The sequence below is a fragment of the Anomaloglossus baeobatrachus genome, chromosome 9 (assembly GCF_048569485.1).
Source record: "Anomaloglossus baeobatrachus isolate aAnoBae1 chromosome 9, aAnoBae1.hap1, whole genome shotgun sequence".
In the NCBI taxonomy this organism is placed as follows: Eukaryota; Metazoa; Chordata; class Amphibia; order Anura; family Aromobatidae; genus Anomaloglossus; species Anomaloglossus baeobatrachus.
In genome coordinates, this window is record NC_134361.1 from 221,412,478 (window position 1) to 221,440,311 (window position 27,834).

At 53.3% G+C, this 27,834-nt stretch overlaps 2 protein-coding genes across 2 annotated transcripts in view; one reads left to right on the forward strand and one right to left on the reverse strand.

The window, feature by feature from the left end:
- Nucleotides 1-812: 812 nt before the first annotated feature.
- On the reverse strand, nt 813-27,198 carry LOC142251625 (U3 small nucleolar ribonucleoprotein IMP4). Its single transcript, XM_075324595.1, has 9 exons — nt 27,115-27,198; nt 24,296-24,404; nt 24,138-24,221; nt 23,943-24,052; nt 22,981-23,113; nt 18,454-18,608; nt 18,287-18,381; nt 18,132-18,205; nt 813-966 (listed from the first exon to the last, which is right to left on the reverse strand). The coding sequence occupies exons 1-9, from the start codon at nt 27,115-27,117 to the stop codon at nt 854-856; spliced, it is 876 nt and encodes a 291-aa protein (XP_075180710.1). The 5' UTR covers nt 27,118-27,198; the 3' UTR covers nt 813-853.
- Nucleotides 27,183-27,834, forward strand: part of LOC142251618 (vacuolar ATPase assembly protein VMA22-like) — a 39,364-nt gene continuing 38,712 nt past the window's right edge. Inside the window, exon 1 of the mRNA XM_075324587.1 lies at nt 27,183-27,308. Coding sequence (XP_075180702.1) covers nt 27,197-27,308 — 112 coding nt within the window. The 5' untranslated portion in view covers nt 27,183-27,196. The remainder of the gene's footprint in view (nt 27,309-27,834) is intronic.

The following is a 27,834-nucleotide window of genomic DNA, read 5'->3' on the forward strand; positions in this document are numbered from 1 at the left end:
TACATGAATATGTGTATGTGAACATTAGACATTTAATAATTGTTATGATACAATAATCAAGATATTTGGATAGAACATAAAATATATTTATTGGATACAACTTTAGAACACAAAAAACTGTAATAAATTGTAAATATGTAATACACTATGTAATATACAGTAGATTACATATATATCTTGTGTGTGTGTATATACACTGTATATATATATATATATATATATATATATTATATATATTACATATTTACAATTTATTAGTTTTTTGTGTTCTAAAGTTGTATCCAATAAATATTTTATGTTCTATCCAAATATCTTGATTATTGTATCATAAAAACAATTAAATGTCTGATGTTCACATTATACTACAATAAATTTTTCACTTAAATATAAGCATTATACTAAATGTTATTATTTAGTAAAATATTCAGCACATTCTGCATTGCACTCCTGTCCCCAATTTATTATATATTTTAGGAGTCGGAGTCGGTGCATTTTATACCGACTCCGACTCCGACTCCGACTCCACCAAAATGAGCTCCGACTCCGACTCCACGACTCCGACTCCACAGCCCTGATTAGCAGTTATTAGGGGTTATTAGCAGTTATTAGTGGTTATTAGCAGTTATTAGTAGTTATTAGCAGTTATTAGTGGTTATTAGCAGTTATTAGTGGTTATTAGCAGTTATTAGTGGTTATTAGCAGTTATTAGTGGTTATTAGCAGTTATTAGTGGTTATTCAGTTACTTGTTCTCTGTAGGTTACAGTTTACACTCATTAAAATAAGTTACATTGAAGAGATTCTCCACGTCCCGTCCTTATATAAAGATCTTTATTTACAGGTAACACACAAATACTATTCATTGGTGAGATATTTCCTCTTCTTAGCGGTGTTGGTGTATGGATGCCAGCGCCACTCCACCTCTGCCGTGCCCTCATTCTCCAGGGTGCCCAGCTTTATCATGTACACTGCAAAGAGTAACAGCCGGTGATAAGTACGGAGCGCTGACGCTGGGGCCCTGATACATCACAGCATTTCACAGGGGTTTCTACATGAAAACCTCTTAGGCTATGTGGCCCCGGGACACTGTACTCGCGGATATATCCGCAGGTTTCCCGCAGCTGATCCCCGGAATCCGCAGCTATCCATACCTACGGGATTCCAGCGAAATATCTGCGGGAAACCTGCGGACATTCATGTGACTTACCCACGGACGTCCCGACCTCTATCTCCATAGTGGAGACGCATGACATGTAGTTATGTGCGGCTGCAGGACATCTGCAGCATATTCTGCAGCCGCACATACCGCAGCATGGACACAGCACTCCCCATGTCCCATAGGATAACATGGGGAGTGTCTGTACTTGCTAAAACCTCCGGATTTATCTAGAAAATCCAGATAAATCCGCAGGTTTTCAGCAGCAAAATCCACTGGTACAGAGTCCCGTGGGCACAAAGCTTTAATCTGTGAAGAGTCGGACGATCTTATAACTCGGACGGGGATTGCAATGCTTGGACTGGCCGGCGGCTCTCCCCACCAAAGAGTGACTGCTGCATAGAGGAGCATGAGGCCGTTGTGCTCGGGTGGGGAGAGCCGGCGGCCAGTCCAAGCCTGCCATCCCCGTCCGACTCTTCCCTTAGTGACAGTGGTTTGCGACAAATTCATCAAACTATTTGCTGCTTTTTAAGGCCCTGTGCACACGCTGCGGCTTTTACCACAGATTTGCTGCAGAAAATGTTTTTAACATTGCTACAGTCTTTCCCCAGCAAAACCTATGGGTTTTAAAAAAAAAAAAAAATGTGTTTTTTTATACCTGTGGAATTAATGTGCATGTCACTTCTTTTCCGCAGGCACCTGCAGTTTTTGCCATAGATAATGGTAAAACTCCGTAGGGAACAACCTGCGGAAAAACAGCATGCGGATTTCGTTGCGGTTTTGGTGCGTTTTTTAGCGCAGGTGCGGGATTCTTTCAAGGGGACCGGATTTTCCCTAAGGAAAAGTCAATGTCTAGTGCGCACAGGGCCTTAAGGTTTCTTTTCAGATTGTTACTGTCATTGCGGCTTCTGCAGACGTCTTACACAAAGTCATGAAATTAAACTTTCTTCGGCGCTCCATTGGGAGACCCAGACGATTGGGTGTATAGCTACTGCCTCCGGAGGCCACACAAAGCATTACACTAAAAAGTGTAAGGCCCCTCCCCTTCTGGCTATACACCCCCAGTGGGATCACTGGCTCACCAGTTTTCTGCTTTGTGCGAAGGAGGTCAGACATCCACGCATAGCTCCACTGTTTAGTCAGCAGTAGCTGCTGACTATGTCGGATGGAAGAAAAGAGGGCCCATACAGGGCCCCCAGCATGCTCCCTTCTTACCCCACTTGTGGTTTGTAAGGTTGAGGTACCCATTGCGGGTACGGAGGCTGGAGCCCACATGCTGTTTTCCTTCCCCATCCCCCTGAGGGGCTCTGAGGAAGTGGGATCTTTCCGGCCACCAAGCCCTGAGGCCGGGCTCCATCCACAGACCCATAGAACCTGCTGGATGACGAGCGAGGTACCGTTCAGGGACAAGGCCCTGCAACATTAAGGTACTCTGTGTCCCCGTATGGCAGGCACGCACACGCCAGGCTTGCTGGGTGTGCTAGTGTGCCGGGGACTGAAGCGCTGCGCGCTGGGGTTATAGTCCCTACAGATTACTGGGGGATTTTGTTGTGTTGGGGGACTGCCGCGCCGACCGCCCCTGGAGCGGCGGCGCAGCTGAGACTTGTAGTGCGCCGGGGACGCGCCGACCGCGCTTTTACGGCGGCGGCGTTTCTAACTCTAGTCCCCGGCTTTTGCGGCCTAGCTCCGCTTTGTTCCCGCCCCCACCCTGTCAATCAGGGTAAGGGAGAGACGCTGTACAATCGTCAGCGCCGAGGGCTGGAGCCTTATTTACATGCTCCAGCCCTCTCACTAGGCACAGTGGGACGCAGGCTTCCCGCTCTTTGTCTGTATACGCCCAGGGCCCGCCCCCCCCTCCACAGGACGCCGGCAGCCATTCCTGCATGCAGTCTGGCTGGAGGAAGGACACAGGCTCTGGGAGACTCAGACTAGGGATTTCTGGCGACCACACACCCGCGTTTAGCGGGCGGTAAGCAGCACATTCGTGCTGGCCCCACTTGTGCCACAGTGTTATATTGGTGTACTTTTTACTGTACCAGATATATATATATATATACTACACTGGACGGTCGCTTCTTGGCTGTATACCCTGTATTGCTCTGAGGAGACAACAACATGTCATCCACAAAACGCAAGGGTGCCAAGGCACGGGCTGTATACACTGCTTGTACAGCATGTGGGGCTAATCTACCGGCAGGCTCCAACGACTCCCATTGTGTGCAATGTTCAGTCCCAGTGGCACTTCGTCAGCCAGAGCCTAGGGTGGTAGTAGCCCAGGCAGAGTCGCCTGTGAACCCTGCCCCGGTGACGGGGACAGAATTTGCAGTCTTTGCTGATAAAATGTCTGTGACTATGACAAAAATCCTGGAGACCTTGCAGTCCAGGCCAGTTGCGCAGACCATGCACACTGCTGTGTCTATGCTCCCCGGTCCCCCTCAGTTGGAACTAATCCGTACTTCAAGGGGGTCCCAGGCATCACAGGCTGGGGGCTCGGACTCCGATGACAGTCCCAGGCCGCCTAAGCGAGCTCGCTGGGAGAGACCCTCCACGTCATCACGCGGGTCAGGGTCTCAGCGAGAAGAGTCTCTATATGATGAGACAGAGGTGGGTGATCAGGAGTCTAGTCCTGACACCGCACTCAATTTGGATACGCCAGATGGTGACGCCATGGTAAATGACCTCGTAGCGGCCATCAATAGGCTGTTGGATATTTCTCCCCCAGCCCCTTCAGCAGAGGAGGCAGCTGCCCAGCAGGAGAAATTCCATTTCCTGTATCCCAAGCGTAAATCAAGTACTTTTCTGGACCACTCTGACTTCAGAGAATCAATCCAGAAACACAATGCTTATCCGGACAAGCGCTTTTCCAAACGTCTTAAGGATACACGTTATCCCTTTCCCCCTGACGTGGTCAAACGCTGGACCCAGTGTCCAAAAGTGGACCCTCCAATATCCAGGCTTGCGGCTAGATCCATAGTTGCAGTGGAAGACGGGGCTTCACTTAAAGGGAACCTGTCATCAGGAATTTGGCTTTCAACCTAAACGTTTCCCCCTCTGCAGCTCGTGGGCTGCATTCTAGGAAGGTTTTTGTACTTTTTGTGCCCCTTTTTAAACCAAAATAAACACTTTATAAACTTGTACCTTTCTGTTTGAAAATCTTGTTAATTTTCCATGGGGGCGGGCCGTGTGGCGTCCGTTGCTGTAGCTTACGCCGTCCCCCATGCTCCAAATCATGCCTCATAACGCCGCCCACTGCGCCGAGGTCCCGTGCACGCCGGGACACCTAGTGACGTGGTCGCAGGCACGAGAGTATGGGCGGCGCTGTGAATGCATCGCAAGTGCGCGCCCATACTCTCGTGTGCGCGCTCTCCCCCACTGCCTCCAGCGTTCTGCGCCGGCCCGACGTCACCTCCTTCCCATCGTACCCGGCAGCAGGAAATAGATGGGAGGAGCGGAGCACAGGAGAAGCAGAGGATCTGAGCGACGTACAGAGGGGAGAGCGCGCACACGAGAGTATGGGCGCGCACTTGCGATGCAATCACAGCGCCGCCCATACTCTCGTGCCTGCGACCACGTCACTAGGTGTCCCGGCGTGCACGGGACCTCGGCGCAGTGGGCGGCGTTATGAGGCATGATTTGGAGCATGGGGGACGGCGTAAGCTACAGCAACGGACGCCACACGGCCCGCCCCCATGGAAAATTAACAAGATTTTCAAACAGAAAGGTACAAGTTTATAAAGTGTTTATTTTGGTTTAAAAAGGGGCACAAAAAGTACAAAAACCTTCCTAGAATGCAGCCCACGAGCTGCAGAGGGGGAAACGTTTAGGTTGAAAGCCAAATTCCTGATGACAGGTTCCCTTTAAAGATGCCAATGACAGACAGATGGACCTTTGGTTGAAATCTGTCTATGAAGCTATTGGCGCGTCTTTTGCTCCAGCATTCGCGGCCGTGTGGGCGCTCCAAGCTATTTCCGCTGGTCTGGCACAGGTGGACTCTATCATACGTCCAGCAGTGCCGCAAGTGGCGTCCTTAACTACGCAAATGACTGCGTTTGCGACTTACGCTATCAATGCGGTACTGGACTCTACGAGCCGTACCTCAATGGCATCCGCCAACTCTGTAGTTTTGCGCAGAGCCTTGTGGTTAAAAGAATGGAAAGCAGATTCTGCTTCTAAAAAATGTTTAACCAGCTTGCCATTATCTGGAGACAGACTGTTTGGTGAGCAATTGGCAGAAATCATTAAACAGTCCAAAGGTAAGGACTCTTCCTTACCCCAGCCCAGATCAAGCAAACCTCAACAGAGGAAGTGGCAGTCAAAGTTTCGGTCCTTTCGAGGCTCGGGCAAGCCCCAATTCTCCTCGTCCAAAGGGACTCAGAAAGAGCAAAGGAGCTCTGATTCCTGGTGGGCTCACTCACGCCCCAAGAAAGCACCCGGAGGTACCGCTTCCAAGCCGGCTGCCTCATGACTTTCAGCCGCCTCCCTCCGCATCCTCGGTCGGTGGCAGGCTCTCCCGCTTTTGCGACATTTGGCTGCCACAGGTCAAAGACCGGTGGGTAACAGACATTTTGTCTCACGGGTACAGGATAGAGTTCAGTTCTCGTCCTCCGCCTCGGTTCTTCAGAACTTCCCCACATCCCGACCGAGCAGATGCCCTTCTGCAGGCGGTGAATTCTCTAAGAGCAGAAGGAGTGGTGGTTCCTGTTCCTCTTCGGGAACAAGGACAAGGTTTTTACTCCAATCTCTTTGTGGTGCCAAAAAAGGACGGCTCATTCCGTCCTGTTCTGGACCTAAAATTGCTCAACAAGCATGTGAACGCCAGGCGGTTCCGGATGGAATCCCTCCGCTCAGTCGTTGCCTCAATGGTCTGGCGACAGCCCCACGGGTGTTCACCAAGGTTATGGCGGCAGTGGTAGCAGTCTTGCACTCTCAGGGACACTCTGTGATCCCTTACTTGGACGATCTACTTGTCAAAGCACCCTCTCAAGAGGCATGCCAACTCAGCCTGAATGTTGCGCTGGAGACTCTCCAGACGTTCGGGTGGATCATCAACTTCTCAAAGTCAAATCTGTCACCGACACAATCACTAACGTATCTTGGCATGGAGTTTCATACTCTCTCAGCGATAGTGAAGCTTCCGCTGGACAAGCAGCGGTCACTACAGACTGGGGTGCAGACTCTCCTTCAAGGTCAGTCGCACTCCTTAAGACGCCTCATGCACTTCCTTGGGAAGATGGTGGCGGCAATGGAGGCGGTTCCGTTTGCGCAGTTTCATCTGCGCCCACTTCAATGGGACATTCTCCGCCAATGGGACGGGAAGTCAACATCCCTAGACAGGAAAGTCTCCCTTTCCCAGACGGCCAAAGACTCTCTGCAGTGGTGGCTTCTTCCCAACTCATTATCACAGGGAAGATCCTTCCTACCACCGTCCTGGGCGGTGGTCACGACAGACGCGAGCCTGTCAGGGTGGGGAGCAGTTTTTCTCCACCACAGGGCTCAGGGTACGTGGACTCAGCAGGAGTCCACCCTTCAGATCAATGTTCTGGAGATCAGGGCAGTGTATCTTGCCCTACTAGCCTTCCAACAGTGGCTGGAAGGGAGGCAGATCCGAATTCAGTCGGACAACTCCACAGCGGTGGCATACATCAACCACCAAGGGGGGACACGCAGTCGGCAAGCCTTCCAGGAAGTCCGGCGGATTCTGATGTGGGTGGAAGCCACGGCCTCCACCATATCCGCAGTTCACATCCCGGGCGTAGAAAACTGGGAAGCAGACTTCCTCAGTCGCCAGGGCATGGACGCAGGGGAATGGTCCCTTCACCCGGACGTGTTTCAGGAAATCTGTCGCCGCTGGGGAAGGCCGGACGTCGACCTAATGGCGTCCCGGCACAACAACAAGGTCCCAACCTTCATGGCACGGTCTCGCGATCACAGAGCTCTGGCGGCAGACGCCTTAGTGCAAGATTGGTCGCAGTTCCGGCTCCCTTATGTGTTTCCACCTCTGGCACTCTTGCCCAGAGTGCTACGCAAGATCAGATCCGACTGCAGCCGCGTCATACTCGTCGCCCCAGACTGGCCAAGGAGGGCGTGGTATCCGGATCTGTGGCATCTCACGGTCGGCCAACCGTGGGCACTACCAGACCGACCAGACTTACTGTCCCAAGGGCCGTTTTTCCATCGGAATTCTGCGGCCCTGAACCTGACTGTGTGGCCATTGAGTCCTGGATCCTAGCGTCTTCAGGATTATCCCAAGGGGTCGTTGCCACCATGAGACAGGCTAGGAACCCCACGTCCGCTAAGATCTACCACAGAACGTGGAAGATATTCTTATCCTGGTGCTCTGCTCAGGGAGTGTCTCCCTGGCCATTTGCTTTGCCTACCCTTCTTTCTTTCCTGCAATCTGGGTTAGAAAAAGGTTTGTCGCTCGGTTCCCTTAAAGGGCAAGTCTCGGCGCTATCCGTCTTTTTTCAGAAGCGTCTAGCACGACTTCCTAAGGTGCGCACGTTCCTGCAGGGGGTTTGTCATATCGTACCCCCGTACAAGCGGCCGTTAGATCCATGGGATCTGAACAGGGTACTAGTTGCCCTCCAGAAGCCGCCCTTCGAGCCTCTGAGGGAGGTTTCACTTTCTACACTCTCACAGAAAGTGGCTTTTCTGGTAGCGATCACATCTCTTCGGAGAGTGTCTGAGCTAGCAGCGCTGTCATCCAAGGCTCCCTTCCTGGTTTTCCACCAGGACAAGGTAGTGCTGCGCCCCATTCAGGAGTTTCTCCCAAAGGTGGTATCCTCTTTTCATCTTAATCAGGATATCTCTTTGCCTTCGTTTTGTCCTCATGCAGTTCATCGGTATGAGAAGGATTTACATTTGTTAGATCTGGTGAGAGCACTCAGAATCTACATTTCCCGCACGGCGCCCCTGCGCCGTTCGGATGCACTCTTTGTCCTTGTCGCTGGTAAGCGCAAAGGGTCGCAGGCTTCTAAGGCCACCCTGGCTCGATGGATCAAGGAACCAATTCTTGAAGCCTACCGTTCTGCTGGGCTTCCGGTTCCATCAGGGCTGAAGGCCCATTCTACCAGAGCCGTGGGTGCGTCCTGGGCATTACGACACCAGGCTACGGCTCAACAGGTGTGCCAGGCAGCTACCTGGTCGAGTCTGCACACTTTCACCAAGCATTATCAGGTGCATACCTATGCTTCGGCGGACGCCAGCCTAGGTAGAAAAGTCCTGCAGGCGGCAGTTGCCTCCCCGTAGGGGAGGGCTGTCTTCGCAGCTCTTACATGAGGTATTGTTTACCCACCCAGGGACAGCTTTTGGACGTCCCAATCGTCTGGGTCTCCCAATGGAGCGCCGAAGAAGAAGGGAATTTTGTTACTTACCGTAAATTCCTTTTCTTCTAGCTCCTATTGGGAGACCCAGCACCCGCCCTGTTGTCCTTCGGGATTTTTGGTTGTTTTTCGGGTACACATGTTGTTCATGTTGAACGGTTTTCAGTTCTCCGACGTTACTTCGGAGTGAATTTGTTTAAACCAGTTCTTGGCTTTCCTCCTTCTTGCTTTTGCACTAAAACTGGTGAGCCAGTGATCCCACTGGGGGTGTATAGCCAGAAGGGGAGGGGCCTTACACTTTTTAGTGTAATGCTTTGTGTGGCCTCCGGAGGCAGTAGCTATACACCCAATCGTCTGGGTCTCCCAATAGGAGCTAGAAGAAAAGGAATTTACGGTAAGTAACAAAATTCCCTTCTTTAAATGGTTGGAAAAATTTGTCTTAACCCCACTCCAGCCCCCCCCCCTCCCCCCTCCCGAGTGATTTTATATACACCAGTTATTTTGGCAATTGTTTTGTGTGACTTTTTTTTTTTTAAACATTAAATTTTTATTAGAACATAAAATCATATTACAACATATTTGTTTGAACAGTGATAATACTTCTCATCCCACCAAGTCATTTGGAAAGGAAGGGGGAGGGGTGATGACATCAGATTGTACCCGTGTGTTACCCGTAATGTTACATTTCCCACTAAAGAGTTGCAGTTTTTTTGCTTTGTGCAAAATTCTTGAATCCCATGTACTATTTTAAGTAGTTTGGGTCAAAAATGTCAGATAAAAAAAAGATGAAAATGGGCGTACAATATACACAAATGATGAAATTGGACCATCCATTTGTCAGAAACCACGTTGGGAAACCGGCGGCAGACTATTGTGAACGATCAGCTGATCACCCGGCTGCCGGGCGATCAGCTGAGCGCTCTCAAAAGCCGGGCGATCAGCTGAGCGCTCTCAAAAGCCGGGCAATCAGCTGAGCGCTCTCAAAAGCCGGGCAATCAGCTGAGCGCTCTCAAAAGCCGGGCAATCAGCTGAGCGCTCTCAAAAGCCGGGCAATCAGCTGAGCGCTCTCAAAAGCCGGGCAATCAGCTGAGCGCTCTCAAAAGCCGGGCAATCAGCTGAGCGCTCTCAAAAGCCGGGCAATCAGCTGAGCGCTCTCAAAAGCCGGGCAATCAGCTGAGCGCTCTCAAAAGCCGGGCAATCAGCTGAGCGCTCTCAAAAGCCGGGCAATCAGCTGAGCGCTCTCAAAAGCCGGGCAATCAGCTGAGCGCTCTCAAAAGCCGGGCAATCAGCTGAGCGCTCTCAAAAGCCGGGCAATCAGCTGAGCGCTCTCAAAGAAGGGAATTTTGTTTACTTACCGTAAATTCCTTTTCTTCTAGCTCCAATTGGGAGACCCAGACAATTGGGTGTATAGCTATTGCCTCTGGAGGCCACACAAAGTATTACACTTAAAAGTGTAAGGCCCCTCCCCTTCTGGCTATACACCCCCAGTGGGATCACTGGCTCACCAGTTTTAGTGCCAAAGCAAGAAGGAGGAAAGCCAATAACTGGTTTAAAGACCAATTCAATCCGAGGAAACATCGGAGAACTGAACCATACCACATGAACAACATGTGTACCCGAATAAACAGAAAAACCCCGAGAAAACAGGGCGGGTGCTGGGTCTCCCAATTGGAGCTAGAAGAAAAGGAATTTACGGTAAGTAAACAAAATTCCCTTCTTCTTTGTCGCTCCATTGGGAGACCCAGACAATTGGGATGTCCAAAAGCAATCCCTGGGTGGGTAAAAGAATACCTCATGATAGGGCCGTCAAACGGCCCTCTCCTACAGGTGGCCAACCGCCGCCTGAATGACTTATCTACCTAGGCTGGCGTCTGCCGAAGCGTAGGTATGCATCTGATAATGCTTGGTAAAAGTAAGTAGACTCGACCAGGTGGGTGCCTGACACACCTGCTGAGCCGTAGCCTGGTGCCGTAATGCCCAGGATGCACCCACGGCTCTGGTAGAATGGGCCTTCGGCCTTGAGAGAACCAGAAGCCCAGTAGAACTGTAGGTTTCAAGAATTGGTTCCTCGAGCCCCCGAGCAAGGGTGGATCTGGAAGCTTGCGACTGTTTACGCCGACCAGCGACAAGGACAAAGAGTGCATCCGGGTGGCGCAGGAGCGCCATGCGGGAAGTAGAACCTGAGTGCTCTCACCAGAACCAACAGATGCAAATCTTTCTGAAATTGATGGACTGGACGAGGACACAAAGAAGGTGAGGTGATATCCTGATTGATATGAAAATGGGATACCACCTTAGGGAGAAATTCCGGAACCGGACGCAGAACTACCCTGTCCTGGTGAAGGACCAGGAAGGGAGTTTGTATGAGAGCGTTGCTAGCTCGGAAACTCTCCTAAGAGACGAGACCGTTACTAGAAGGCCACTTCCCGTGAAAAACGGGAAGGGAGACATCCTTCAAAGGCTCGAAAGGCGGCATCTGGAGAGCAATTAGAACCTTGTTCAGATCTCAGGGCTCTAACGGCCGCTTGTACGGAGTGCTGAGAAGACAAACTCCCCGTAGGAACGTGCGTACCTGAGGAAGTCGTCGTTTCTGAAAAAATACAGATAGCGCTGAGACTTGTCCCTAAAGGGAACTGAGCGACAACCCATTTTCCTACCTAGATTGCAGGAAGGAAGGAAACATAGACGATGCAACCGGCCAGGGAGAAACACCCTGCGCCGAGCACCGAGATAAGAACATCTTCCACGTCCTGTGGTCAATCTTGGCGGACGTTGGTATGCTAGCCTGTCTCATGGTGGCAACCACGTCCTGAGGTAATCCTGACGACACTAGGTTCCAGGACTCAATGCCACACCATCCGGTTGAGGGCCGTAGAATTCAAATGGAAGAATGGCCCTTGAGACAGCCAGTCTGATTGGTCTGGTAGTGCCCCCGGTTAGCCTACCGTGAGGCACCACAGAACCGAGTACCACAACATCCTCGGCCAATTTGTAGCGACGAGGATGGCGCGGCCGCAGTCGGTCTTGATCTAGCGCAGTACTCTGGGCAACAATGCCAGAGGTGGCACCTAAGGTAGCTGGAACTGCGACCAATGCTGAACTAAGGCGTTTGCCGCCAGAGCTCGATGATTGTGAAACCGTGCCATGAAGCTGGCACATTGTTGTTGTGCCGTGACGCCATTAGATCGACGTCCGGCCTCTGTCAGCGGCGCCAGATCTCCTGAAACCCGTCCGGGTGAGGAGACCATACTCTTTCGGCCACACCTCAGCGACTTAGGAAGTCAGCTTCCTAGTTTCCACACTTGGGATGTGAATTGTGGATATGGTGGATGCCGTGTCTTCCACCCACATCAGAACCTGCCGGACTTCCTGGAAGGCTTGCCGGTTGCGCGTTCTTCCTTGGTGGTTGATGTATGCCACCGCTGTGGAGCTGTCCGACTGAAGTCGGATATGCTTGCTTTCCAGCCGCTGTTGGAAGGATTGTAGGGCAAGATACACTGCTCTGTGTTCAAGAACATTGATCTGAAGAGTGGACTCTTGCTGAGTCCACGTACCCTGAGCGCTGTAGTGGAGAAAAACTGCTCCCCACCCTGATAGACTCGCGTCTGTCGTAACTATCGCCCAGGACGGGGATAGGAAGGACCTTCTTTTTGACCAAGAGGTGAGAAGAAGCCACCACCGTAGAGATTCCTTGGCCGCCTGAGAAAGAACGACGACTCTGTTGAGGGACGTCGACTCCTCGTCCCATTGGCGGAGAATGTCCCATTGTAGTGGACGCAGTAAAACTGCGCGAAAGGAACTGCCTCCATTGCTACCATCTTACGTAGGAAGTGCATGAGGCGTCTCAATGTGTGCGACTGGTTCTTAAAGAAGAGCTTGCAGCCCGTAGTGAATGCTGTTTGTCTAGCGGCAGCTTCACTATCGCTGAGAGAGTAAGAAACTCTATGCCTAGATATGTTATCGATAGGGTCGGGGTCGGATCTGACTTTAAAAAGTTGATGATCCACCCAAAACTCTAGAGAGTCTCCAGCGCAACGTTCGGGCAGTGTTGGCATGTTTCCTAAGAGAGTGCCTTGACAAGTAGATCGTCTAAATACGGGACCACAGAGTGACCCTGAGAGTGCAGGACTGTGACTACTGCTGCCCTGACCTTGGCGAAGACCAGTTGGACTGTCGCTAGCCGGAAGGTAGAGCTACGAACAGAGGGTGTTCGTCTCCTATAACGAAGCGTAGAAACGCTAGTGCTCTGGATCAATCGGCACGTGTGGATAAGCATCCTTGATGCCTAATAATGCTAGGAAATATCCTTGGGACCTTGAGGCGATGACATGGCGGAGGGATTCCATCCGGAACCGCCTGGTGTCCACGAGCTTGCTGAGCATTTTTAGATCCAGAACGGGACGGAACGGCCCGTTGTTATAGGTACCGCCAAGAATTTGGGGTAAAAACCGTGACCTTGTTCCTGAAGAGGAACGGGGGTCATCACTCTTTCTGCCTATAGAGTGCACCCTGTTTGCAGAGAGCAGCGGCCCGGCCGGGAGGTGGAGAAATTCTGAAGAATCGAGTTGGAGGACGAGAAGTGAGCTCTATCCTGTACCCGTGAGACAGAATGTCTCACACTCAATGGTCATTGACCTATGGCAGCTAAATATCGCCAAGGCGGGAGAGCCTGCTACCGACCGAGGCCGCAAGTCATGAGGAAGCCGCCTTGGAAGCGGGTTTTCAGACTGTCGCTTTTTTGGGCGAGACTGAGCCCGCTAAGAATCTTAGCTCCTCTGATCCTTTTGAGTCCACATTGGACGAGGAAAAATGGGACCTGCCCGAGCCTCGAAAAGGCCGAAAACCCCGACTGCCTCTTGCTCTGTTGGGGTTTGTTGTGTCCGGGCTGAGGAAAGGATGAATCCTTACCCCTGGACTGTTTGATGGTTACATCCAACGCTCACCAAACAGTCGGTCAGCAGAAAAAGGCAACTGGTTAGGCAACCTTTTTTGGAAGCAGAATCTGCCTTCCATTCACTTAACGAGCAGACCAGGCTCTGCTTAAAAACACGGAGTAGCGGAGGCTACCGCCGCACGGTTCGCAGAGTCCAGGACAACCTGAATCGCGTAAGAAACAAATGCAGACATTTGAGAGGTTAAGGATGCCACCTGCGGCACAGATGTACGTGTAACCGTGTCAATCTGTGTAAGACAAGCTGAAATAGCTTGGAGTGCCCCAAGGGAGAGAATGCCGGAGCCAACGGTGCGCCGACAGCCTCATAGATGGCTTTCGACCAGAGATCCATCTGTCTGTCAGTGGCATCTTTGAGTTTGCAGTTCCATCTCCCACTGCAACTATGGATCTAGCTACAAGCCTGGAGATTGGAGGATGCCGCTCGGGACATTGGGTCCAGTCCTTGACCAAGTCAGGGGACAGGGATAACGTGTATCCTAAGCCGTTTGGAGAAGCGCATATCTGGATAAGCGTGGTGTTCCTGGACTGCCTCTCTGAAGGCAGAGTGGTCCAGAAAAATACGTGAAGCTGACTCCTCCACTGGAGGAGCTGTGAGAAATAACCCACATTCTATAGATGGACGCTATAAGATTATTTACTATGGCGTCACAATCAGGTGTATCCAGATTGAGAGCGGTCTCAGGATCAGAATCCTGAGCCGCTACTTCCGCCTCATTACACAGCGAGTCCTTCTGTTAGGACCCTGATGAAACCGAGGCCGCTCATAGCGAGCCCACTTAGGCTGTCTGGGACTGACGTCCGTGCAGAGCCGTGACTCTGGGATGCGTGTGACATTCCCGGAGCTGTTAGTTATTCACACTGAGGGGGGCCATGGATCAATGACTCAACAGTGCCCATATTGTGAGAGACATGTCCGGACTGCTAGGCTTCTAGTATCATAGCCATAGTCTCAGAAAAACTGTCAGTAAATACTGCAGACACCGTCCTCATCCCCTGGCCATTAGTGCATACAATGGGAGCCTATGTACCTGCCGGCCGTATAGCCGTACATGCTGTACCAGCTGTATAGAAAAACATGTGGTTCTGCACCTTTGTTTTACACAGAGAATATGCTGATAACTCCTCCGCATAATCCAGGAGGGTATATACAACGTGCGACCAAACAGTGCAATGTATATAGTACAAGCATATCTATAAGTGCACTTCTGCACTAGTGGGGTTAGCACCACAGGTGCTGCTTAACGCCTGTTACAGCGATTGTGTGACTATCAGAATGCCAGGGTCTTCCACACTTGCCTCTGTATCGTACAGAAACTGACACTAATGGCTGCCGGTGTCCTTGTAGAGAAGGAAGCCGTGGGCGTGCCTGAGAAAGTGCGGGAATCCGGATTCACAGTGCACACAGTGAGAGGGGTGGAGTATGCAAAACATACTCCAGCTCTCAGCTCTGCTCTATGCAGCGTCACGCCCCTACCCTGACTGTCAGGGCTGTGGGCGGTAACGAAGGGAGACTAGGCCCAGAAGCCGGGGACTCGAGTTAACAGCGCGGCCGCCGTAAAAGCGCGGGCCGCGCTGAAGTCCCCGGCGCACCACAAGTGCCAGCCGCGCCGCAGTTCCAGCGGCCGGCGCGACCGAATCATAGAAGTGGCCAGCGTCCCGCTCCTCTCCTGACTGGCAGGTCTGGGGGCGGGAACGAACGGAAGCAGGCCGCAAAAGCCGGGGACTCTAGTTATCAGCGCGGCCGCCGTAAAAGCGCGGGCCGCGCTGAAGTCCCCGGCGCACCACAAGTGCCAGCCGCGCCGCTGCCAGCGGCCGGCGCGACCGATTCCTGGAAGTGGCCAGCGTCCCGCCCCTCTCCTGACTGGCAGGTCTGGGGGCGGGAACGAACGGAAGCAGGCCGCAAAAGCCGGGGACTCTAGTTATCAGCGCGGCCGCCGTAAAAGCGCAGGCCGCGCTGAAGTCCCCGGCGCACTACAAGTGCCAGCCGCGCCGCAGTCCCAGCGGCCGGCGCGACCAATTCCCATAAGTGAGCCTGCTTCAGCAAAGCTGAATGAGGCCATGGCACAGGCGCCGCAGCGCTGATGTCCCCCGGCGCACTACAACACCCAGCATGCTGCGGTGTGAGCGCCAAATGCACGGGGACACAGAGTACCTTGAGGAAGCAGGGCCATGTCCCTGATGTACTCCGCTCCATCCAGCATCTTCTCCAGGGGCTGTAGATGGAGCACGGTCTCAGTGCCTGGAGACCGGTAAATCCCACTTCACCCAGAGCCCTGTAAAAAGGGATGGGGAAGGAATCAGCATGTGGGCTCCTGCCGCCGTACCCGCAATGGGTACCTCAACCTTACAAACACCTCCGACATACAGTGGGGTGAGAAGGGAGCATGCTGGGGACACTATATGTGTCCTCTTTTCTTCCATCCGACATAGTCAGCAGCTGCTGCTGACTAAAAAGTGGAGCTATGCGTGGATGTGTTGCCTCCTTCGCACAAAGCACAAAACTGGTGAGCCAGTGATCCCACTGGGGGTGTATAGCCAGAAGGGGAGGGGCCTTACACTTTTAAGTGTAATACTTTGTGTGGCCTCCAGAGGCAATAGCTATACACCCAATTGTCTGGGTCTCCCAATGGAGCGACAAAGAAAGCCGGGCAATCAGCTGAGCGCTCTCAAAAGCCGGGCAATCAGCTGAGCGCTCTCAAAAGCCGGGCAATCAGCTGAGCGCTCTCAAAAGCCGGGCAATCAGCTGAGCGCTCTCAAAAGCCGGGCAATCAGCTGAGCGCTCTCAAAAGCCGGGCAATCAGCTGAGCGCTCTCAAAAGCCGGGCAATCAGCTGAGCGCTCTCAAAAGCCGGCTGCCGGGCGATCAGCTGAGCGCTCTCAAAAGCCGGGCAATCAGCTGAGCGCTCTCAAAAGCCGGGCAATCAGCTGAGCGCTCTCAAAAGCCGGGCAATCAGCTGAGCGCTCTCAAAAGCCGGGCGCCGGGCGATCAGCTGAGCGCTCTCAAAAGCCGGGCGCCGGGCGATCAGCTGAGCGCTCTCAAAAGCCGGCTGCCGGGCGATCAGCTGAGCGCTCTCAAAAGCCGGGCGATCAGCTGAGCGCTCTCAAAAGCCGGGCGATCAGCTGAGCGCTCTCAAAAGCCGGGCGATCAGCTGAGCGCTCTCAAAAGCCGGGCGATCAGCTGAGCGCTCTCAAAAGCCGGGCGATCAGCTGAGCGCTCTCAAAAGCCGGGCGATCAGCTGAGCGCTCTCAAAAGCCGGGCGATCAGCTGAGCGCTCTCAAAAGCCGGGCGATCAGCTGAGCGCTCTCAAAAGCCGGGCGATCAGCTGAGCGCTCTCAAAAGCCGGGCGATCAGCTGAGCGCTCTCAAAAGCCGGGCGATCAGCTGAGCGCTCTCAAAAGCCGGGCGATCAGCTGAGCGCTCTCAAAAGCCGGGCGATCAGCTGAGCGCTCTCAAAAGCCGGGCGATCAGCTGAGCGCTCTCAAAAGCCGGGCGATCAGCTGAGCGCTCTCAAAAGCCGGGCGATCAGCTGAGCGCTCTCAAAAGCCGGGCGATCAGCTGAGCGCTCTCAAAAGCCGGGCGATCAGCTGAGCGCTCTCAAAAGCCGGGCGATCAGCTGAGCGCTCTCAAAAGCCGGGCGATCAGCTGAGCGCTCTCAAAAGCCGGGCGATCAGCTGAGCGCTCTCAAAAGCCGGGCGATCAGCTGAGCGCTCTCAAAAGCCGGGCGATCAGCTGAGCGCTCTCAAAAGCCGGGCGATCAGCTGAGCGCTCTCAAAAGCCGGGCGATCAGCTGAGCGCTCTCAAAAGCCGGGCGATCAGCTGAGCGCTCTCAAAAGCCGGGCGATCAGCTGAGCGCTCTCAAAAGCCGGGCGATCAGCTGAGCGCTCTCAAAAGCCGGGCGATCAGCTGAGCGCTCTCAAAAGCCGGGCGATCAGCTGAGCGCTCTCAAAAGCCGGGCGATCAGCTGAGCGCTCTCAAAAGCCGGGCGATCAGCTGAGCGCTCTCAAAAGCCGGGCGATCAGCTGAGCGCTCTCAAAAGCCGGGCGATCAGCTGAGCGCTCTCAAAAGCCGGGCGATCAGCTGAGCGCTCTCAAAAGCCGGCTGCCGGGCGATCAGCTGAGCGCTCTCAAAAGCCGGCTGCCGGGCGATCAGCTGAGCGCTCTCAAAAGCCGGCTGCCGGGCGATCAGCTGAGCGCTCTCAAAAGCCGGCTGCCGGGCGATCAGCTGATCGTTTGGCCATCGAGAGACAAAACAAAGTTTCTGTGATTAAAAAAAAAAAGATGAGCATGTGCAGTGAAAAATAAAGGATTCCGCCGCTCAATAAACGTTATATGCTGCGTTCCTTTTGCCCGGCGGAAGCAACGCAGCGTCGGCCAGCGGAAGCAACACAGGTCCATCAGTCGCAATCCGTCGTCCATACAAGTCTATGGGAAGCAGCGGAATCAGTTAACGGATTCCGCTCTTTTCCAAAACAGTGGATTGTGACTGAAGGAAAACAACGCAAGTGTGAAACTAGCCTACGAAGCTGAAGACGTGGGCCCAGATCACAGCCCCTCACTAATGGCAATGATCAGTCTGTACCATTTATAGTGCGCAGGACCGGGCAGGCTCTACTCTGTCCAGCCTGAGACCCGCGGATGGCAGACCACTGCTCATCCTACAAGAGATAATCGGATCCTGGCAAAAATCTTTCACTGTTACTCACATTTCATCTCAAACCGAGGCCCAACCTCAGACAACTCAATATTGCGGTGATCGGTCTTCTTGTAGACGTGGTGCCTGCAGGAAGAAGCAGCGGTTATTATGGAGGACCCCGGCACAGTGGGTGCTGATCACCCAGCCCTGGTCCACAGCACGTACCGGAAGGAAATGTAGTCCTCTTGATTTGCAAAAGTTATCACTCGCCTGCTGTCATCCTTGGGCACAGGGAATAAATACTTCATGATATTGGACACCTGGAGGCAGGAAAGGAAAGGTTTAGAAAAGTAACGACTGATGTATGTGGTGGTCCAGGAAGCCGGTCTCACCCGCTGTCCAAGCCGCGAGGTGAAGTTGTGGAAGACGAGGTGTGGGTACGCCTCCGACATCGTGCCCAGGTCCGGAATATCGTGCCTCATTACCACGTTACAGAGGGTGAAATATGCGGTCGGCCCAAACGGAAGATGGCAGACGATCAGCCCGTCTAAAGAACAGGAAATGATGTGTGAGTTACTGCGCCCGATACACGCATGTGCAGCAGAGATCCAGATACTTAAAGGGAACTCGTCATCTGATTCACGCTGCTCGGGTCCTGGGAGGGGCGTCTGGCAGCATTATAAGACTTCACGTGAAAGGGCCGACCACAGACTGACCAAACCGGGGCTGATCCGTGACGGCTTCTCTCAGTCCACGACTGACTGATCTCTCCATATACAGACACACGACCCAACAGCCAATAGGATCAGAGGCACAGAGAAGCCACCGGGAACGTGCCTCAGAGTAGTCACCCGAGACGCACGGTCCCCGCCCTGCTCTGCAATGTACCAAACTGTATTTGTGATCTGATCAGCGAGTACAATCTAATCATACATAGTTTTGGGGTCTGCTTTGTTTTTGTTAGCGGCTTTCACACTACGTTTTTTTTAACATGCGTCCTGAACGGTTTTTAACGCAAAAACGGATCCAGTGCAAATGCGTTTTCATTTCAATGCATTTGCAATGGACTTGCGACAACATGCGTTCACTTGCGTTTCCGTGCGTTATGAGGATCCAGCGACTTGCAGTTTTTTAACTTTATTCAAAAACGCTCCTTGTAGTGTTTTTGAGCTGCGTCCAAATACTGCAAAATCGCTGGATCCTGACTATACAGCAAACGCATGTGAACGGTGCTATACTGATAGACAGGATCCTGTTTGGCCGGAAACCAGCCTGGCGTGATCACAGTCTCTCTCTCTCCGCTCCCCTCTCCTCCTCTCCTCTCCCCTCTCCTCCCTGCTTTCCTCTCTCCTCCTCCTCTTTTCCTCTCTCCTCCTCCTCCTCTTTTCCTCTCTCCTCCTCCTCTTTTCTTCCTCTCTCCTCCTCCTCCTCTTTTCTTCCTCTCCTCCTCCTCCTCCTCTTTTCTTCCTCTCTCCTCCTCCTCTTTTCTTCCTCTCTCCTCCTCCTCCTCTTTTCTTCCTCTCTCCTCCTCCTCCTCTTTTCTTCCTCTCTCCTCCTCCTCCTCTTTTCTTCCTCTCTCCTCCTCCTCCTCTTTTCTTCCTCTCTCCTCCTCCTCCTCTTTTCTTCCTCTCTCCTCCTCCTCCTCTTTTCTTCCTCTCTCCTCCTCCTCCTCTTTTCTTCCTCTCTCCTCCTCCTCCTCTTTTCTTCCTCTCTCCTCCTCCTCCTCTTTTCTTACTCTCTCCTCCTCCTCCTCTTTTCTTACTCTCTCCTCCTCCTCCTCTTTTCTTACTCTCTCCTCCTCCTCTTTTCTTACTCTCTCCTCCTCCTCTTTTCTTACTCTCTCCTCCTCCTCCTCTTTTCTTACTCTCTCCTCCTCCTCCTCTTTTCTTACTCTCTCCTCCTCCTCCTCCCCCTCCTCCTCTTTTCTTCCTCTCTCCTCCTCCTCTCTTTCTCTCTCCTCCTCCTCCTCCTCTCTTTCTCTCTCCTCCTCTTCTCTTTCTCTCTCCTCCTCTTCTCCTCTCTCTCCTCCTCTTCTCCTCTCCCTCCTCCTCCTCTTTTCTTCCTCTCTCTCTCCTCCTCTCTTTCTCTCTCCTCCTCCTCTTTTCTTCCTCTCTCCTCTCTCTTTTGCCCCCAGCTGCGTCTGAATTTCCAGTGTCACGATCAGTTCCCCTCACTCCCGATCACATGACTCCAATACCCGCCCATAAACTTCAAGTGACAGGATCCTGTAAAATAGCACTTGCTTTTCTCTTTAGAAAAACAGGATTCGCTTTTGCAGCAAAAAAGCGTTCATGAGGCGTGCTAAAAACCGTAGTGTGAAAGCAGCAGCCACCCCCGATCACTGGTAGTGTGGATTCCACCAGAGAGATCAGTGATCACCTACAATCTGGGAGAGCTCAGCAGCAAATGTGTCATTTCCCTGCAGCAGCTTCTAGAGGCCACACTAAGTATTACACCACTTTCATTGCAATCAATAGACGCCTGTGTAATGTACAGCCGTGCCCAGTCCTCCAAGGTAAAATGTTCTTCACTGCTGCTCTCTGCTAGCCCGGAGAATGGGTGTCCTTAAAGGGGTATTCCTATGGCAAATCCCCGCCACTGGAACGTGGTCCTGGGGTGTCCATTAGCCGACAGCGCAGGACTGAAGGGGAAGATATGAGCGTACAACATGTTCGCTAGATTACTGCAGAGAAAGGTGGGCTCGTGTCTCACGTCTGTGGAATGAGGCTAGGGAGCAGTTTACATCAGGCAGATAAGCCCACTTTTCCAGCTGCACTGACCTTTACAGATCACAATGATCACTCTACTCTCAAGATCACATCTAACCACCTGTGCACTGGACCCGCTCCCATCGCACCTCATCCCCAACATCACCGCAGTCCTCATCCCAGCCCTAACCCATCTCTTCAACCTATCACTAATAACTGGTGTATTCCCCTCATGCTTTAAACATGCCTCAATCACACCCATCCTCAAAAAGCCCTCCCTTGACCCTTCCTCTGTGTCAAACTATCGCCCCATATCCCTTCTCCCCTACGCCTCAAAACTACTGGAACAGCATGTCCATCTGGAATTGTCCTCATACCTCTCCTCCTGCTCCCTCTTTGACCAGTTACAATCCAATCTGGCTTCCGACCCCATCATTCCACTGAAACTGCCCTAACCAAAGTCACTAATGACCTACTAACCGCCAAAGCCAAGCGACACTGCTCTGTCGTCCTCCTCCTAGACCTGTCCTCTGCCTGCGACACAGTAGACCATTCCCTCCTACTACAGATTCTCTCATCTCTGGGCATCACAGACTTGGCCCTATCTTGGATCTCCTCATACCTAACCGACCGAACTTTCAGCGTCTCCCACTCTCACACCACTTCCTCATCTCGCCCCCTATCTCTCGGGGTCCCCCAAGGCTCAGTTCTTGGACCCCTGCTGTTCTCCATTTACACCTTCGGCCTGGGACAGCTCATAGAGGCCCACCGCTTCCAGTATCATCTCTATGCCGATGACACACAGATCTACCTCTCTGGACCTGACATTACCTCTCTACTAACCAGAATCCCACAATGTCTGTCTGCTATTTCATCCTCCTTCTCTGCTCGATTCCTAAAACTGAACATGGACAAAACAGAATTCATTGTCTTTCCTCCTCCTCACTTAACTCCCCCACCTGACATATCTATCAATGTCAATGGCTGCCCACTCTCCCCGATCCCACGCGCTCGCTGCCTGGGAGTAACCCTAGACTCTGATCTCTCTTTCAAGCCACACATCCAAGCCCTCTTCACCTCCTGCCGCCTCAAACTCAAAAATATTTCCCGGATCCGTGCATTCCTTTCCCAAGAAGCTGCAAAAACCCTAGTACATGCCCTTATCTCCCGTCTGGATTATTGCAACCTCCTGCTCTGTGGCCTCCCTTCTAACAGTGTCGCACCCCTACAATCTATTCTGAACTATGCTGCCCGGCGAATCCACCTGTCTCCCCGCTACTGCCGACCTCTCCTCTCTGCCACTCCCTTCACTGGCTTCCCATTGCCCAACAACTCCAGTTCAAAACACTAACCATGACCTACAAAGCCATCCACAACCTGTCTCCTCCCTACATCTGTGACCTAGTCTCCCGGTACCTACCTACACATAACCTTCGATCCTCACAAGATCTCCTTCTCTACTCCCCTCTCCTCTTCCCACCATCGCATCCAAGATTTCTCCCGTGCTTCCCCCATACTCTGGAATGCTCTGCCACAACATAGACTCTCGCCTACCTTGCCAAGCTTCAAAAGGAACCTGAAGACCCACCTCTTCCGACAAGCCTACAACCTGCCGTAACCCTCAGTCTGATACAGCGCCGCACAATCAGCTCTACCCTCACTTACTGTATCCGCACCCATCCCTTGTAGACTGTAAGCCCTTGCGGGCAGGGACCTCTCTCCTCCTGTAGACTGTGAGCCCTCGCGGGCAGGGACCTCTCTCCTCCTGTAGACTGTGAGCCCTCGCGGGCAGGGACCTCTCTCCTCCTGTAGACTGTGAGACCTCGCGGGCAGGGACCTCTCTCCTCCTGTAGACTGTGAGCCCTCGCGGGCAGGGACCTCTCTCCTCCTGTAGACTGTGAGGCCTCGCGGGCAGGGTCCGCTCTCCTCCTGTAGACTGTGAGCCCTCGCAGACAGGGACCTCTCTCCTCCTATACCTGTCTGTGTCTTGTACTGTTTATGATTATTGTACTTGTCCCTATTATGTACACCCCTTTCACTTGTAAATCACCATGGAATTGATGGCGCTATAATAATAATAATAATAATAATAATAATAATAATAATAATAATAATAATAATGATCCCTACCAGAATCACAGACCACCTATATGTGACCGATATCAGCAGTAACACTGTATGATGCCACTGTTATGGGGTCCTCCTGCTCACCCGGCATGCCTCTGTGCTCGTGGACGATGACCAGGTCAGTGACCTCGTTGGCTTTGCAGGCCCGGACCAGCGCTCCCATCTCGTGCTTGCCTCTGTTCATGCGCTGAGCATTGGGGAACACCAACTTTAACTCCTAGAGAACAACAAGAGTGTAAGATCACACGATAGCGCCTCGTCCTGACGGCATGCTGGGAGTTGTAGTCTGTTGCGTGTTTGGATCTTATTACTATATTTTTCGGATTATAAGGCGCACTTTTCCTGCCACAAATTTGGGAGGAAAATAAGGGGTGCGTCTTATCCGAATGTAGCTTACCGGAAGGTGGTGGATTATGGTCACAGGAGGCAGGGCAATGCTGGGGGCGCCGTGCTGGTGATCGTTGCGGGCAAAGAGGCAGGGGCCATCCTGAAAATGGCGGTGCGGGCTTCAAATAATGGCACGTGTGTAGATGGAGCTCTTGGCTTAAGATCTCACTTGCGCATGCGCCGCCTCCGGCCCACTGATCTCCCAGCAGCGAAATTAAGGAAAATGGCGCGTGCACAGATGAGATCTCGGCTTCTCATTGACTGGAGAGCTAAATCTATGCACACGCCGACTCCGGCCGCCATTTCTTTGAAGCCCGCACCACAGACAGTTTCTGGATGTTCCCTGGCTTACAGCATCTGGTACAGGCACCGCACCGCCCGCAGCATCACCCGACTCCACCACCGCCCCTGCCTCTTGTGGCCCCCCTCTCCCATTGGTAAGTAACTGGATTTTAAGACGGACCCCATTTTCCCCCTAAATTTGGGGTGCGTCTTATAAAACGAAAGTATATATTTGGGGTCGTCTTGCTACATTACGTCCTGATATTTTGGAGACGTGACCCATGGATGCCATCAGGGTTGGGTTGTGGTGGTCTTTTTGAGTTTGGGAGTTGTACCCCGTTTCCACAAATCGGGGTACGCTGCCCTGTGCCAGATACCTTAGCAAACATTTTGAGTCGTGAACTCGGGTCCCTTGAGGTTGTGATCATGACCTTCGGATCCTCCACGCCGGCCCACTTATACTCATCGTCCATGTGCGAGGACACTCCTGTGAGGGCAACAGATCTGTGTTATGATGCGACGCAGACGTGTGCACACCAGGTCATGCTGGGTCTTGTAGTCCCCGCTCTTACCTTCACCACCTTCATCATCAAACTCGAGCTGTTTCTGGAGAGTGAGGGCCTCTCTGCGGATCTCTGTGGGGATGAGCCTGTTTTCTGTGGATATAGAGGGGGGTGAGTGTCTGGATCCAGCACGCTCCGTGTCTGAGCTCTACCACGGTGGCACTAACCTTCGAGCGCTCGCTTTAGTCGCTGCTTCTTGTCTTCTATGCTGTGCTGTTTGGCCTCCTGGGCCTTCCGGTACAGGTACTCCCTGCGTAGACGAGCCTCCCTGCGCAGCTACAGACAACGGAGGATTAGTCACTGGGCGCCTCAACGTGTACAGGCTGTATACATACATAGCGGAGTGAGGAGGGGTCTCTGTGGGGGCAATTATGGCCACCGCTAAGTGGAAGCCCAGTCTGATACCGGTGTAATATGTGGAGTACCGGGGCAGGAGCGCGGCTAGGAGGAGTGTGACTGGAGCACAGTATAGACCAGAGAGGACCGTGACTGGAGCATAGTGTAGACCAGAGAGGACTGTGACTGGAGCACAGTGTAGACCAGAGAGGACCGTGCTCGGCCACCGCTCCGTCCAATCTCCTAAGACCCCTGTAATATGGCACAGACCCGAGCAATGGCCCAGTTTCAGCCAGTGAGAAGTAGCCATGGACACACAGGGCAGCGACGCTCCGCAAACAGCCTCATCTGTACGGGGCGCAACGTCCCCCCAACATCCATCATATACGTACGCCGCAGGCTCCGTCCTCATCGGGTGACACCACCGAGACTGGAGCGAGCGCTGTTTTAACTACTTAGATGCTGAGGTGAAAGGTGAGCCGACATCTATGTAGTTAGGGGGGGTCCTGTCAGGCCACTGTGGGCCCCTGCAGCGGGGAGGCTCCAATCCAGACTTTTGTAATGGGGGGCTCATGTAAAATGGAGATCATGTGATCAGGTTTAGGAGGCAACATCCGGGAGTGTGAGCTCAGCTCTGCTACATCTGTGTAACACGAGGACACCGGGGGCCGCGCAGTCCCGACCCTCTACAGACGGGGACGTCCCTCCACACAGGGAGACCCCCTGAACAGACGTGGGACCCCCCTCTACACACAGAGACCCCCTGAATAGACATGGGAGCACCCTCCATGCATAGAGACGCCTTGTACAGATGTGGGACCCCCCCTCTACACACGGAGACCCCCTGTACAGACGTGGGACCCCCCCTACACACGGAGACCCCCTGTACAGACGCAGGACCCCCCTCTACACACGGAGACCCCCTGTACAGACGCGGGACCCCCCTCTACACACGGAGACCCCCTGTACAGACGCGGGACCCCCCTCTACACACGGAGACCCCCTGTACAGACGCGGGACCCCCCTCTACACACGGAGACCCCCTGTACAGATGCGGGACCCCCCTCTACACACGGAGACCCCCTGTACAGATGCGGGACCCCCCTCTACACACGGAGACCCCCTGTACAGATGCGGGACCCCCCCTCTACACACAGAGACCCCCTGTACAGATGCGGGACCCCCCCTCTACACACAGAGACCCCCTGTACAGAAGCGGGACCCCCCTCTACACACAGAGATCCCCTGTACAGAGACGGGACCCCCCTCTACACACAGAGATCCCCTGTACAGACACGGGACCCCCCCTCTACACACAAAGATCCCCTGTACAGAAGCGGGACCCCCCTCTACACACGGAGACCCCCTGTACAGACGCGGGAAACCCCCTGTACAGACGCGGGAGACCCCTCTACACACGGAGACCCCCTGTACAGAAGCGGGACCCCCCTCTACACACGGAGACCCCCTGTACAGACACGGGACCCCCCTCTACACACAGAGACCCCCTGTACAGACGCGGGACCCCCCTCTACACACAGAGATCCCCTGTACAGACACGGGACCCCCCTCTACACACAGAGACCCCCTGTACAGAAGCGGGACCCCCCTCTACACACAGAGATCCCCTGTACAGACGCGGGACCCCCCTCTACACACGGAGACCCCCTGTACAGATGCGGGACCCCCCTCTACACACAGAGACCCCCTGTACAGATGCGGGACCCCCCTCTACACACAGAGACCCCCTGTACAGAAGCGGGACCCCCCTCTACACACAGAGACCCCCTGTACAGACGCGGGACCCCCCTCTACACACGGAGACCCCCTGTACAGATGCGGGACCCCCCCTCTACACACAGAGACCCCCTGTACAGACGCGGGACCCCCCTCTACACACAGAGACCCCCTGTACAGACGCGGGACCCCCCTCTACACACGGAGACCCCCTGTACAGATGCGGGACCCCCCTCTACACACAGAGACCCCCTGTACAGAAGCGGGACCCCCCTCTACACACAGAGACCCCCTGTACAGACGCGGGACCCCCCTCTACACACGGAGACCCCCTGTACAGATGCGGGACCCCCCTCTACACACAGAGACCCCCTGTACAGATGCGGGACCCCCCTCTACACACAGAGACCCCCTGTACAGAAGCGGGACCCCCCTCTACACACAGAGACCCCCTGTACAGACGCGGGACCCCCCTCTACACACGGAGACCCCCTGTACAGATGCGGGACCCCCCCTCTACACACAGAGACCCCCTGTACAGACGCGGGACCCCCCTCTACACACAGAGACCCCCTGTACAGACGCGGGACCCCCCTCTACACACGGAGACCCCCTGTACAGATGCGGGACCCCCCTCTACACACAGAGACCCCCTGTACAGAAGCGGGACCCCCCTCTACACACAGAGACCCCCTGTACAGACGCGGGACCCCCCTCTACACACGGAGACCCCCTGTACAGATGCGGGACCCCCCTCTACACACAGAGACCCCACAGACAGACAGGGACCCTCCTCTATATATGGGGACATCCTCTACATAAAAGGGACAACTCTAAATATACAGGCCCCCCTTCTATATGTATGGGACACCTCTGTATACGGGCATCACATCACCCCGCAGCCTGTACTCACCATGGTTCCGGCCGGTTCTCACACGTGGAAACGATCACTACAACTTCCCCGTCCTGCCGACCAATCCGCAACCAGAGATCAGATGCCCTCAGTAAACATGGCGCCCCCCGGTCGCACCATATCCGGAAGTGACGCAAGAAGGATGATGACTACATCCGGGTTGGGAAGGTCATGTGAGAAGATAATGTCAGAAGGTGAGGAGCTGATTATGGGGACTGAGAACAGATAATACAGGGAGGAAAAGATGTCTGTGCGGCCGGAGAGAGGAGCTCACACCATACAGCGCAGCACACAGTATCACACAGGAGAGGATTAGATACACAGCTCAGCAGACAGTATCACACAGGAGAGGATTAGATACACAGCGCAGCACACAGTATCACACAGGAGAGGATTAGATACACAGCTCAGCAGACAGTATCACAGGAGAGGATTAGATACACAGCTCAGCAGACAGTATCACACAGGAGAGGATTAGATACACAGCGCAGCACACAGTATCACAGGAGAGGATTAGATACACAGCGCAGCACACAGTATCACACAGGAGAGGATTAGATACACAGCTCAGCACACAGTATCACACAGGAGAGGATTAGATACACAGCTCAGCAGACAGTATCACACAGGAGAGGATTAGATACACAGCTCAGCACACAGTATCACACAGGAGAGGATTAGATACACAGCTCAGCAAACAGTATCACACAGGAGAGGATT